At 41.4% G+C, this 12,825-nt stretch overlaps 1 protein-coding gene across 2 annotated transcripts in view; it reads left to right on the forward strand.

Moving 5' to 3' along the window:
* Positions 1-12,825, forward strand: part of DEPTOR (DEP domain containing MTOR interacting protein) — a 79,965-nt gene that overhangs the window by 33,050 nt on the left and 34,090 nt on the right. For both annotated transcript variants that reach the window (XR_007199925.1, XM_048286539.1), the window contains exon 5: positions 2,016-2,194. Coding sequence is in view for 1 of the 2 variants with exons in the window: in XM_048286539.1 (XP_048142496.1) it covers positions 2,016-2,194 (179 nt within the window). In the remaining variant the exon portion in view is untranslated. The remainder of the gene's footprint in view (positions 1-2,015; positions 2,195-12,825) is intronic.

Raw genomic sequence — 12,825 nt, forward strand, 5'->3', positions numbered from 1 at the left:
TGTGAAATGTCAAACTGAGTGTTTTTCCACTTGATATTTTTCCAGATTTCTTTTGTGTCTCTGTAAAAGTCTAACAGTTAGCATTGCCTTTTCAAGGACCTTTCTATCTGCGATTTCAATGAGCTGGTCAACTAATTATAGACTCATCAAAGAACAATTAATGTAATCCTAAGGATTTTTTTATTTGGTGCCTGCAGAGCCTGGGTAACCAGTTCTGGGTAACCATGCAGCAGATGGTACAACAAGACACAAGCTTTGGGTTTGCATTTTTTTTCTGAGGCGTAAAAAGCCTGGTGAACAAGACACATTTAAAGATAGTCCCTTGGAGCATGGTCGGTCTATATTAGATGTGGTTAGTGTGGGACAAAATGCTGTGAGACGAGATGCTTGTAAATTAAACTATTAAGAAAGAATAAAGTCTGCAAGAGTTTTGGAGTCAATACGTTGTCCCCTGTGGCTCATACTCTTGCTTTTGACCTAATCCCTGACTTCAGCTAATTTTGACTTTCTCAGTTCTTAGTCAGCTCAGAGGTGCTGGCAATGACACACCATCTAAATGAGCAGTTCATTGTGCTACCACTGACATGAAGCTGTGGCTGAGCAGCCTTTGCCTGGTTTGATGATCTGCTACCTGATGGTCAGATCTAGTAGGTTCAGGCCTCAGGTTAGTGCTCATTAAAGTCAAGAGAAGAAATCTTTTGGATGAAATAACAGAGGCTGGACCCTGTTAAACCTGTTCACTGTAATTTCAAATTAAACTTCTCTCTGTGTCCCTATGGCACAGATTTTTCTGATGCTTCCCAAAGGAAGTGAAGTTATATTCCATAATCTCTGGACATGCTGTCAGGTTAAGAAGCAGATGGCTTATATATGGATTTACGTGAATTTCAATTCCTTTATCACAAGGGCAAAGATGAAGCACTTCCAGAATATGCCTGTTGTAGTTCATATGTGCCCTTAATTTCAAAATAGTTGGTGAAGGGAGGGGACCTGTTAATCTTACATGGAAAAAATAACCTTTCCATTCTTGAACTGTTACTCTGAAAGTCTTACCACTAGTCCTATTATTAGCCTATAATAAATAAAATAGTTATGAAAAAAATAAGGCTAATAAGGATGCTGTGGTGCTCAGTCTCCCCCCCAAAGAAGTGGAATTCTGCATTAAAAAAAAATTATTCTCATTTCTTCTTTCAAACTGCCTTCTCTTTCTAACTTCCAAACTGACTTTTGCATTAACAAAATATTGAGGCTTTTTCATTATTTTTTAAAATACTGTGCTATTTGCATAGATATCTTGAATAGAGAAGAATTTTATTAGTATCCTTCAGCTACTCACATGCCAATTGCTAGGAGGTTTAGGGACATCTCATGATGTTCCTCTGACTGGTGTTACACAGAGCCAGCTGAGGCACAGAGAACTGTGAGCCTCAGATGTTAAAATGTGTTCACGTTCATGTGCAACTCACTGACTGCAGCTGCATCTCCAAATGTTGGATGCACAATATTTATCAGCCCCCAAACTGCAAAACTACCTTTTGTCCTCCTCTTGAATTTTTCTGCAGCTGTTTTAGAGCTTATGGAGAGAATTTTCAAAGTCAGCTAAATGACTTCAGGGCATAGTCCTGCTAACTGTAAATATTAATTAGGAAGCTTCAAACACATTAGTCACCTTCTGGTGCTTTTAGGCTAATTTTTTTTTCAAAGTTGATTATACAGTAACTTTTAAAGAATGTAAAACACTAAATAGGGGAAATGCAAAATCTAAAAATCTTATTTTCTTTTAGGGAAAAAAACAAGAAAGCATTAACTTCATACAGGGATATAAAGCCTAAATTTATTGACTAAGCAGTTATAATTCACTTCCTAAGTAGATTGATAGCTTGAGGAAAGATTTAGTAAGTGAGTGAAAGCTTCATAGACGTTTGCTTAATATCAATGAGATTTGCCAGTATAGATTTGCAATTGCTTTTCTGAAGAACCATTTTCCCTACTGATTTTCCCCTCCACCATACCAGGCTGATGAGTTCTGAAAATACCCTTCTGCAAGCCAGGGAAGAGGAAGGAGTCAAGTACGAGCGGACCTTTGTAGCATCGGAATTCATTGACTGGCTGATCCAGGAAGGAGAGGCCACCACACGGAGCGAAGCGGAGCAGCTCGGCCGCAGACTTTTGGAGCATGGGATTATACAGCATGGTGAGCAATCTACTGCCAAGTAGTAAAAGCTACACTTACTGTAGCACTTTTTTTAGCTCAAATCACGTGGACGGGCCATTGTCTTCCTGATCATGGTATGTTTATGTTCTAAATAGTTTCAGATAGGATTCTAAGTAACTGTATTTAGTAAAAGGGTGGCTTTTTCAAAAGCTCATTGTATTAGTTCTGAAAATGCTTCCTCAAATGCAAGATATGGATGGAATTTGAAACTGTTTAATAAAAACTTAAGGATATGGATGAAAATCAGTGCTCCTATGCTTGAAGTAATTACGTTGTAGAACTTGCTATCTGCAATGTGTGTAATTGAGGTAAATAGCTTTTTAAGGATCAAACAGGGATTAGAGACATAAATAAGCTAAATTCTGTATGCAGGATAAAAATTTCAGGTTCTCTGTATCTCCCTATTTGTAGACAGAACAGAGCATAGTCTGATGCCAGACAAGCAACTTTCCCTCTTGGGCATGTAGCAGAGTTGTTAGAGTATGTTTGGGCAAGAAAGAGGATGTCACTTTTGGTTGAAGTGTTACTGTATTTGTCCTGGTGGTATAACTTCTTTCAGGCAGGAATCAAATATTTGTTCATGGTCCAGTATAATGTGTCTGGCAGATCCACCTTCACCAAGAAGCTCCTTCTGTTAAGGGTGGAGGAGACAGAGTTTTCTCTCTCTGCTGCCCCAAGGGTGAAGAAATGAACATCCCTGGTACTAAACCCCATTTTACATGTTGTCATCATCTGTTCTCAGTGCACGTTGCCCTTCTGTGAGCAGGCATTTCCCACCATAGGAGTGGCAGTGCCTCTGGGGGCAATGAAGGGGTGCCAGGAGATAACAACAGAATGGCAGAAGCTGTTGCCTACATTACTTAATGCACAATGGGAAAGTAACCAGATCCTGGCGGTCCGAGTGTTGTTACATCAACCCTAATTCTGACAGAGAGCAAATTGATGATATCAGCAGGCTGTTAGTATACAAGGTGCTAGATTGACTAGGTAGCTTGTTTCTTCATGAGAAAACCTAGTTTTAATGAATTGAGAAAAATGGGCATGTAAGTGACCTGCACAGTTCTGTCATGGTTCTAATCATGTTCACATTAACTTGCAATTACTAGGAGCTACTTCTGAATGTTTACAGTGATCAGCTTCCAGTTCTATAATTACTCCTGTGCTTCCTATGATTTATAGGGTGCCAACTGCTCAGAGCTTGATGGACAGGAAAGGTATGCCACCCCTCCTCTTTACAGCAGCAATGATTTCATTCCTATTTTTACTGAGCATTTTCCATATATTACATATGTGGTAAACTTTCCTTACCCAAAAAAAAAAAAAAAAAAAAGAAAAAAAAAAGAAAAAGAAAAAGAAAAAGTGAGATTTATGCTGATACAGATGTTTTTGCAGAGGAAATAAAGTCAGGACTTAACATTTGGTACAAAGCTGGGTTTTCTTAGTTACTGAAATCTTTGCAGAGCTAAGAAAGTCAGGATGTGGCTTTTCTTGCAGATCAACCATTGTTTCATTAAGTGAGGCAAATACTCAGCAGACCATGTTTTCAGGGAAGTAATTTTGTCCCTGTGAAGCCAGGTTTCAGGGGGCCAGGTTTCAGAGTGAGGAGCAGTGGCCCTGCTCCTCTACTGGTAGCCCTGGCCATTCTGCAGATGTGTCCCTTGCCCGTCCTGCTCCTGTAGTCAAGAGCATGTGAAAAGCACCTTCTTGGAGAGAGATTTGAAACTCGTGAAGTAAAGACAGGGTTCTGGGAACTGGTTGATTGCTGAGGAAGTGGTCTTCTCACTTGTCAATACCAGGCCATTGCTGCAAGGCACAGTCCTCTTCCTCACCCAGTTTTTATTAAAACAAAAGTAACTGAGTGGGGATTTCACAAGGACTTGATGGGGAAGCTGGAAGTAAAGTAAAACTGAATGATGTGCTTGAGATTTATCTTTTATGAGTGAACATGCTTTGTGCCCACTTTCAGTGTGTGAAAGGAGATCTCATCCCTTTCACTGCAATAATTTGTCTAGATAGTGTTAGGTATGTTGATGTAAGTACTAGCAGAATTAACACAGAGCTGGTTTGGGTTTCATCTTAGCAACTGGATATGATCTGAACTTTGAAGGTTCATGTAATGCTGGCTTCCTCTAAGAAGGGAGCTCTAAATGAGAACTTCCAATACAAAATTAGGGATATAAACTGTAAAATGGTAGGAGTGGTATTCTCTCCCTGGCACCCTCCCACTCATCTTACCGAGTTCTAGATCCAATTAAAAAACTAAAGAAAGATATTTTTCTGTGTCTTAGTACTGTAAATTCATTTCACCATACTGTGCTTCCTTTGTTTTGTCTCTCATCAGCAGTACCAAAATGTTACTTGACACTAATTGGCATCCTTGTTGGCAAGAACCAGCAGAAAAACTCCACTGAACAGGAGTGGAGAATAAAACATTTCCTGTTCTAAAGGCAATCTTTTCCTTGCAGTATTGTTTGATATCCACAATACAGAATGAAATAAAGCTTGCTGTATTGTTCTTACGAAGTATTTATTACCCCACCTAATGCCATGGAAAGTAATAGAAACTGTTGCATCAAGTTGCCAATCTCAGTAGTAATTTTCCAGCCACAACCAAATTATGCAATTCATTTTTACTAATACTGACTTTCATTTCAATTACTCAGAGAAGCTCTATTCTGCAGCTGAGGCACTGTATTCAAAATGGCTTCCTGACACATTTTTCTTCACTTTAATTGGTCAGACACAAGCCAGGTTTCACACAGGAAACAAACACCGATGCTAATTTTGAAAAGGAAAACAGTGGTTTAAGAGGAGTTGTATAAACGTTGTAAAAGCATCAAATTCTCAGTTTTAAAATAATCTTCCTGATCTCTTTAGACATATGTAACTACACACATTTCCCCTGCTGTGCATGAAATGATGAAATGTACTTAAGCGCTGAATTGCTTCTTGCCAAAATCTCACTGGCCCACACAAATCACTGAGATTATCTCCACTGGTTGGAGCCTGGTGCTAATAATGCAAAGTTGTGGGTTTGATCCCCATATGGGCCATTCACTTAAGAGTTGGACTCAATGATCCTTGTGGGTCCTTTCCAACTCAGAATATTCTGTGATTCTGTGAAATCATAACCCACAAACCACCATTTTCACAAATAGGACCCAGATTTCCTTTTCTTTGAATTGGTACCCCCATGTAATATGGAATAAACATTGTACATTTCTTGAAGGCATGTGTTGGGATTGTAGTTGCCAGTAGTTACTTGGCGTTTGTGAGCACTGATGGCCTTCATCCAGAATATAGGAATAAAGATTGTGGGAAGAATTATAAATTTGGTGATGCACATACACTAAAGGCAGGGACAAAAGGTGTACAGAACACATTTCTCAGCTGTAGAAAAGCCCGTTTCTAATATGGTGAGGTATGTACAGCTTGGAAATATTAATAGATAAAAGATCCAGGAGACTGGATCTTTCTTAGTTCTTCTTCAAATGGACATGGTGGGGCAGATTAGCTGCTGTGGTCAAAATTCACATGCAGCAGGAGAAGAAGATGGGCTGGGGGCAGACAGAGGACAATGGGAGCATCCACACATAGTCAGCCCTTTCTCAGTCTGGAAAACAGAGATACTGAGGTGTTCAAGGATGAAAGAGGGTATTCACAGAGCTCTTTATGGAGTTATTTTTGGCTCATACTTGTTTATGGCCCTTGCTGCAGAACTTACCTTGCAGCTGCATGCGCCACAGCAGCAGAGTGCTGCTGATATGATAGGCAGAGCCTTCCTGTCCTCCTCCAAGGACTCATTGGGTATGGAAGCTTGAGGGATGGAGAAACATCTGCCTGCCTTGCAGAAATTTTTAAAGTCTGGGATCTCCAGTAATAAATAGTTTAAATTTTAAAATCTGGTTAATACTGTTAAGAGAAACCAGTGCTGTCTTAGGATAGCATCTACAACTTGCAAGATGAATATTTGCATTTCCTTCATGGCAGCAACCAAACCTTAGCACATTTATGAATACTTTTCAATATACTGTAGAATGTAAACACACAGGGATTGCTTTGTACCACAGACGATACAGTGTGTACCATTGAGCCTGCAAAAAATGGGGGTCTGAGCAGCAGAACTCCTCATGCCAGATAACATTCTGTCTCTTTTGTTGCTGTGGTTTCCCAAGCTGCTTGGACCTTCAAGTTCATGTGCTTGGTGTAATTTCTTCCCTGGCATCCCCCCAGCACCTTCCCTGAGCAGTGACCACAGCACAGTTCAGCACGAAGCGTTTTGCGTGGCTGTGCACTCTATTCCAGGGGGTTGGGATCCAGATTCCCAGGCTCAGACCAGCAGCAGAATAGGCGTGGTGAGTTCTCAAAAGGTTTTGGTTTCCTGAATGACTGAGGGGTGGAAGAGTCTCTTTTGGAGATGACAGGCTAGCACTTTCTTTGAAACACCTGGTCTGCCTAGACCAGTGAAGCCTTTGATACTGTTTCCCGTGGCATTCTCCTGCAGAAACTGTATTCCCGTGGTGTGGATGGGTGCACTCTTCACTAGGTAAGAGCTGGCTGGATGGCCAGGCCTGGAGTATTCCCCAGGGCTTGGTATTGGGGCCAAGGCTCATTACTGGGGCTAGTCCTCTTAATTATCTTTATTAAGGAGATCTTTTTCAAGGGATCAAGGGCAGAAAAGGTGATGTTGCAGATGACAAGAAGTTGATTGGGAGTGTTGATCTTCTGGAAGGTAGGAGGGCTCTATAGAGGGATCTGGACAGTCTGGATTGATGGGCCAGGGCCAGTGGTATGAGGTTCGACAAGGGAAGTGCTGCGTCCTGCACTCGAGTCATAACAGCCCCATGCAAGGAACCCCATCCAATGCTCCAGGCTTGGAGATGAGTGGTTGGAAAGCTGCCCATTGGAAAAGGAGCTGGGGGTGCTGGTTGACAGCAGCTGAACATGATCCAGTGTGTGCCCAGGTGGCCAAGAAGGCCAATGGCATCCTGGCCTGTATCAGAAATTGTGGCCAGCAGGACCAGGGCAGGGATTGTCCCCCTGTACTTGGCACTGGTGAGGCCGCATCTCAGATCCTGTGTCCAGTTCTGGGCCCCTCTGTACATCAGAGACACTGAGGGGCTGGAGCGAGTCCAGAGAAGGGCAACGGAGCTGGGGAAGGGTCTGGAACACCAGTCTGATGAGGAGCAGCTGAGGGAGCTGGGGGTGTTTGGTCTGGGGAAAAGGAGGCTCAGGAGAGACCTTATCGCTCTGTACAGCTCCCTGAAAGGAGACTGTAGCCAGGTGGGCGTTGGTCTCTTCTCTCAGGTAGCAATTGACAGGGCAAGAGGAAAAGGCCTCAGGTTGCACCAGGGCAAGTTTAGGTTGGATATTATGAAAAATTTCTTCACAGAAAGGGTTGTCTAGAATTGGAACAGGCTGCCCAGGGAAGTGGTGGAGTCACCATCCCTAGAAGTATTTAAAAGATGTGTAGATGTGACACTTAAGGACATGGGTTAGTGGTGAACTTGGCAGTGTCAGGTTAATGGTTGAGCTTCAGGATCTTAGAGGTCTTTTCCAACCTAAACAATTTTATGATTTTGTCAGCACTAGGATTTTATGATGGTAATAAATAGGTGGTAAGATGCCTTAGGCATCATGATATTAGTATCTTTGGCCTCCACCCTCCTTTAAAATACCTTTCAACTTTAAAAACTTTTGTTGACATAATTGCACTTGGTCAGACCTGGTGTGTTCAGGGTGGACACATGTTCTGGTGGTTTAGCACAGAAGCAGGTGCTTACCTGCTTTCAAGAGTTAATCTTTTATCAGCAAACTCCACTGTGCAAATTACTTTCAGAGATGAAAACAAACACTTCGTAGTGACTTAGTGAGAACAGTAAATGTTGACATGTGCTGTGTCTCTGCAGGAAAGTCTTATATCTATTTTAATTTTCCCTATTCTTTGCAAAGACTCTGTACATTTATACAGCAGAATTTCCTTTGTGAAGATGATCAGTGCATTTAGTTTTAAGTATCAAGACACATGATGCAATTGAAAGTTTGTTATAATTGTGGGAGTTGATTAAATATCTTACAAAGCATTATTTCTCTTGCTTTTGTTGAAAAGCTTTCCTTCTCTTCTAAAATTGCTGTGAATAATGAAGTATGTGCTGCTATATTTACCTTAGATGTCCAACTGCTTAAGATTAGCTGATTATGATTCACTTAAAAAGTGAAAACTTGCCATGTATGTTAAATATACACTTCCTTAAATCAAGATTTCTCTTTGGAACCCCTTTCTTGGAAATATCAACTCCAGATAGCATTTACAAGTATCATTGAAGCATACCGTAAATCCTTGACTTAACTGATCATAGGCTTTCTCCTCCAAAATTAACACATATATTTTTTAAAACAATTTTTCTAGTTGATCTGAAACCTGAATCACATCAGCCCTTGGATATTTCCAAGCTTTCATTTTGCTAAAAACTATAAAACATCACATTTTTACAGATGATGTATATTTATCAGTAAAACACAAGCCTTCAGTTAGTCTGTGATGTCCTGCAATACAATTTTGTTTTTATTGTTAAGTCCTGTTTCCCCTGTTTCCCCAGGCAGAAGCACTCAGTTGTTTGTGTGGCAGCTCTTCCCTGGCAGTTTCCATCCGCAGGGGCAGCAACCTCACCCATGGTAATTCAGCTGCTTATGCTAAATCTGGAGACCACTTTGCATATTTTTCATGATTTTGCCCTTGTAAGAAGTCAAAGAATAAGAACTTTGTATGTAGTTGTATAAACTCCCAGCTCCTTGGTCTGTCAGCTTCTCATTGTGCTCTTCTTGCGGTTGTCTTTATCTACAGCAGGAATGGATTTGGTTTTTGAAAGAGCCACATACTCTATGCTTTATGTAAATAACATATGAAAAATTCTTTTCATATTAACTATTGAATTCTATTTTTCTGACAGAGAATGGGTTTCAACAAAATGGGTTTGCAACAAAAAAAAAGAGATACCCAGATGGGCCTTTTCATCTTCTGCTTCCCTTGCCACAGACTGTACTTTCCATACTTTATTTGGAAGCAAAGAAAAGCAGTTGGCTATGTTCTGTAAACTTACTAAATTAAAGATGATAAATCCTCATATACAGACCAAAAAGACTGCTGAAATGTGTGTGATTCAACACTGGCTTTTCATGCTAGAGTAAGTAATGTGTGTTTGAAAATAGACTGCAAATAGATGGCAAACTGGCTGGAAAGACAAAATGTATATAGAAACACTTATCTGCATACCTATTTTAAGGCAGGAGAAATAACATGTTAATGCACTGATCAGAACATACCACTTTAATAAGAACAGGATACTCTGAATTTCAGTTCCCAAGGAACTTTTGACAGTTTTCTACTGTAATCCTGATGCTTTAAAGACAGTATAAAAGTTGTCTAGACCTTTTTTGGACTACATGAATATACTACAGTTCATTGATATAGCTCAGAAAGCCCTCCCTATTTATAGCTCAGAGAGCTGTAGTTATAGCACAGCTTTATTTTTCTGGACCTACTTACAGTTCCAGGACCTGTTTATTTCTGGACATACTTGCTGACTTCACCCTTAGTAGGATGAGCTGGAACAGCTCTCTGGATTTTGTATTTCAGGGCCAGAATCTGCCTTGCAGTTTTATAGGAGGGGATCAGTGGAAGCAGGAGAAGTTCAAGCTTAGACCCACAGTCTGTTCAAAGTGAATTCCTTGTAATCCAAATAAGAAAAAAATACAATTTGGTAGAGCTGCACTGCTGAGAGTTTAACGTGATGGCTGAATACATGCACAGGTGGGCTTATCTACAGTCTGCATAGCATATAAACATTCATAAAAGGTGGAAATGCAAGTGTTGTGTTTACACAGTGCAGGGAATGCAAGACCCAAGATCCAGGGCCCTGTGCTCACTAAACATCTGTAGTCTCTCTCCCTGGATTTGTGGGAGATCCAAGCAGGTGGAATTCATCAATGTGTAAAAGGAAACTCATCTGAATAGGTGCCATTATTAAAATGCATTGCAGTGCCAGATTAGCAGAAAAACAGGAAGGCTTTGAGAGGAGTGGGAAAAGCATTGTCCAGTGCTGAATAAAGTGCCAGTTACCCTCCTCCAGCCACACGTGTGTCGGTGCAAGGCAGGAGTGGATGAGGGGCAGCACGGGAGTGGCTGGGTCGTGTGGCAGAGATGGGCAGCATGGGGTGAGGACTGGCCGAAAGCTGCGCAGCCGCCCTGCGCGGGTCTCAGCAGCTGTTGGTGTTTGCCAAGTCCACGGACTCCCCACTGCTCTGTGAAAGCCAAAGTGGACACACACTTCCACTGTTTCTCTGGCAGGGCACCAAAACTGGGCTGGCCAAAGGCCTGAGGCACAGAGGAGGCTAGCTCATCAAGCTGTGTGCTATCCATAGAGAGAGGCATTTTTTTAAGGAACCAGTATTTTATGTGTTGATTTGTTTCCTTCCCTGTTAAACACTGGTTCTGCTTTGGAGAGGGGAGCAAGAAAGCAAAATGTCATGGAATGAGAGCCAGACCCTTCCCTGGGCACACTTTGGGTGCAGGTGGAAGCAGCTCCAGCTGTGTTCTCCTTCAGATAATCCCCCAGCCCCTGCCGGCCCCTGCAGCCTGTCAGTGTATGTTTCATCATCCTGCGTTTATTCTTGGCGTGACGTCAGCTCTTTTGGGGTAATATCCTGCTACTCCAGAGGTCAGAACTGGTATGGTCATCTGTGACTTGCTATATGAGGGCACAGACTATTGCAGCCAGTAATAGTGAAGGTCTGGAATGATCTTCTACAACTTCCGATTGCATTTCACATCATTTTAATAGAGGAAACTACCTCATTAAAAGATAAAGTATACTTTTGAATAGACTCGGCTGCTGCCTTGTGCAGTGGAAGGCTTGGAAATGTGTTGTGCACTGCTGGAAAGAGTTCAGTGCTGCTTTTGTCTTTAAGTGGAGAAAGATATGACATACCCACACTGAAAAATCCATACACTCTGCTCATGTTTTATAACCTCTTCCTCTTAACCCTAGTACAAGCACCCTCTCACACAAACAAACAAGCATACACTTCAATGTGTCCTCTGCTCTCTTGAGAAAAGCTGCTCATCTGGCTCCTGGTGGAACTTTGATCTCCTTCCTCCTCCTCCCTCAACATGGAACAGCTGTTCCCTGGCTCCAGCCACAAGCTTGCTTGGTGACAGCATTGTTTCTGGGGACGTGCAGAGCAGCTGGAGTGCCTCACTGGATGTGTCCTACTGGGGACTGCAGCTCTCAGCTGGTAGAAAGCATTAATCGCCGCGGTGGAGATGTACACAGATTATCAGCGCTAAAAATAATGGGAAATTGAAGTGGTGGGAGGGATTTGGGGGAAAAGCCAGTTATGAAAATGGCCTGATTTTTCAGGCATGAGTCATACCATTTATTAAAATAGGCTTTTGTACTTTCTAAAGCTTCCTCAGTTCTATGAAATCAGTGTAGAGCTAATATTTCTGTCTCTGCTGTGCATCATCCTCTTTGAAAAAGTGGAAAAGGCTGTTTGAGCTCCATGCAGATCCTGGGATTTTATGTCAGAATCAGAAGCCGAAAGAAGATTTGCATGGATGTTACTATTTATATTTTATGTATCTGAACAGAAACTGTGAAGCAGCCAGGCACAGGAAGCACCAAAGCTGCAATATTAAGTGCTCCCAAAGAGAGAAAATCCAAAATAAATATTCTGATTTTTTTCATCTTAACAGTAACATAAATAGTGAATGACCAGCTAAAACCCTTGCCAATGAAATTTGCAAACTCTAGGGATTGATGAGGCAGTAAACAAATAATTGAACTCTATCAATTAAATGGTCATTACCCCAAAAGAGATGGGGGTTTTGTATAGCTAATGGTATAACTACAAGGCAATACGTCTAGGAACTGAGAATACAGGCTCCACTCGTTGCTGTGGAGCAGTGCTGTGCAGGGAAAGGAAGGTGTGCGGGGCACAAATTATTTCTATTTTATTCTATTTGTGCAGTACAGTGCAGTAGTAACTGTGAGCCTGATATGTACAAAAAGAAAAACAGCCAGTACGAAAAGGGGAATGAGGTTGTAATTTTGGGCATGCAGTTCAGATAAGTGGGTTTTTAGGAAAGATAAAGAAATTCTGAAGAGGATTCAAGGAAGGCTAAAAAAAGGTCAGAATTTAGGGGGTAGTATTTATTCAGGTGATAAAAGATACGTTTGAGAGTTGGCTTCATCTCTTCACAGACTTCTTTGCAAAGATTTTTGACCAGATTGTACGTAACTTTCTAATGAAGGTGTGACAACATCCAGGGATTAGCAGCTAAAGTTAAGCAAATTCAGCTTTGAGTTAAATCTTTATTGTCTGGCAGGGCAAATGACTGAAGGCTTGAATAGCTTGTAAAGGGAAGAGTGAAGTGGTCAATAAATGCTTTAAAGTGTAAGTAAACTAACTTTTTTGTAAGATTAAAAGATAGTTGTTAAACTTTGTTTCTGGGAGAAATTTTGTGGCCTGTGTATGTGGGAGGTTAGACTGGTGGGTTGTGACCGTACCTCCAAAGATTGACATCGATGAGTATATGTTAGCGTTGGTGC

This window comes from Corvus hawaiiensis, chromosome 26, assembly GCF_020740725.1.
Source record: "Corvus hawaiiensis isolate bCorHaw1 chromosome 26, bCorHaw1.pri.cur, whole genome shotgun sequence".
Classification (NCBI taxonomy): Eukaryota; Metazoa; Chordata; class Aves; order Passeriformes; family Corvidae; genus Corvus; species Corvus hawaiiensis.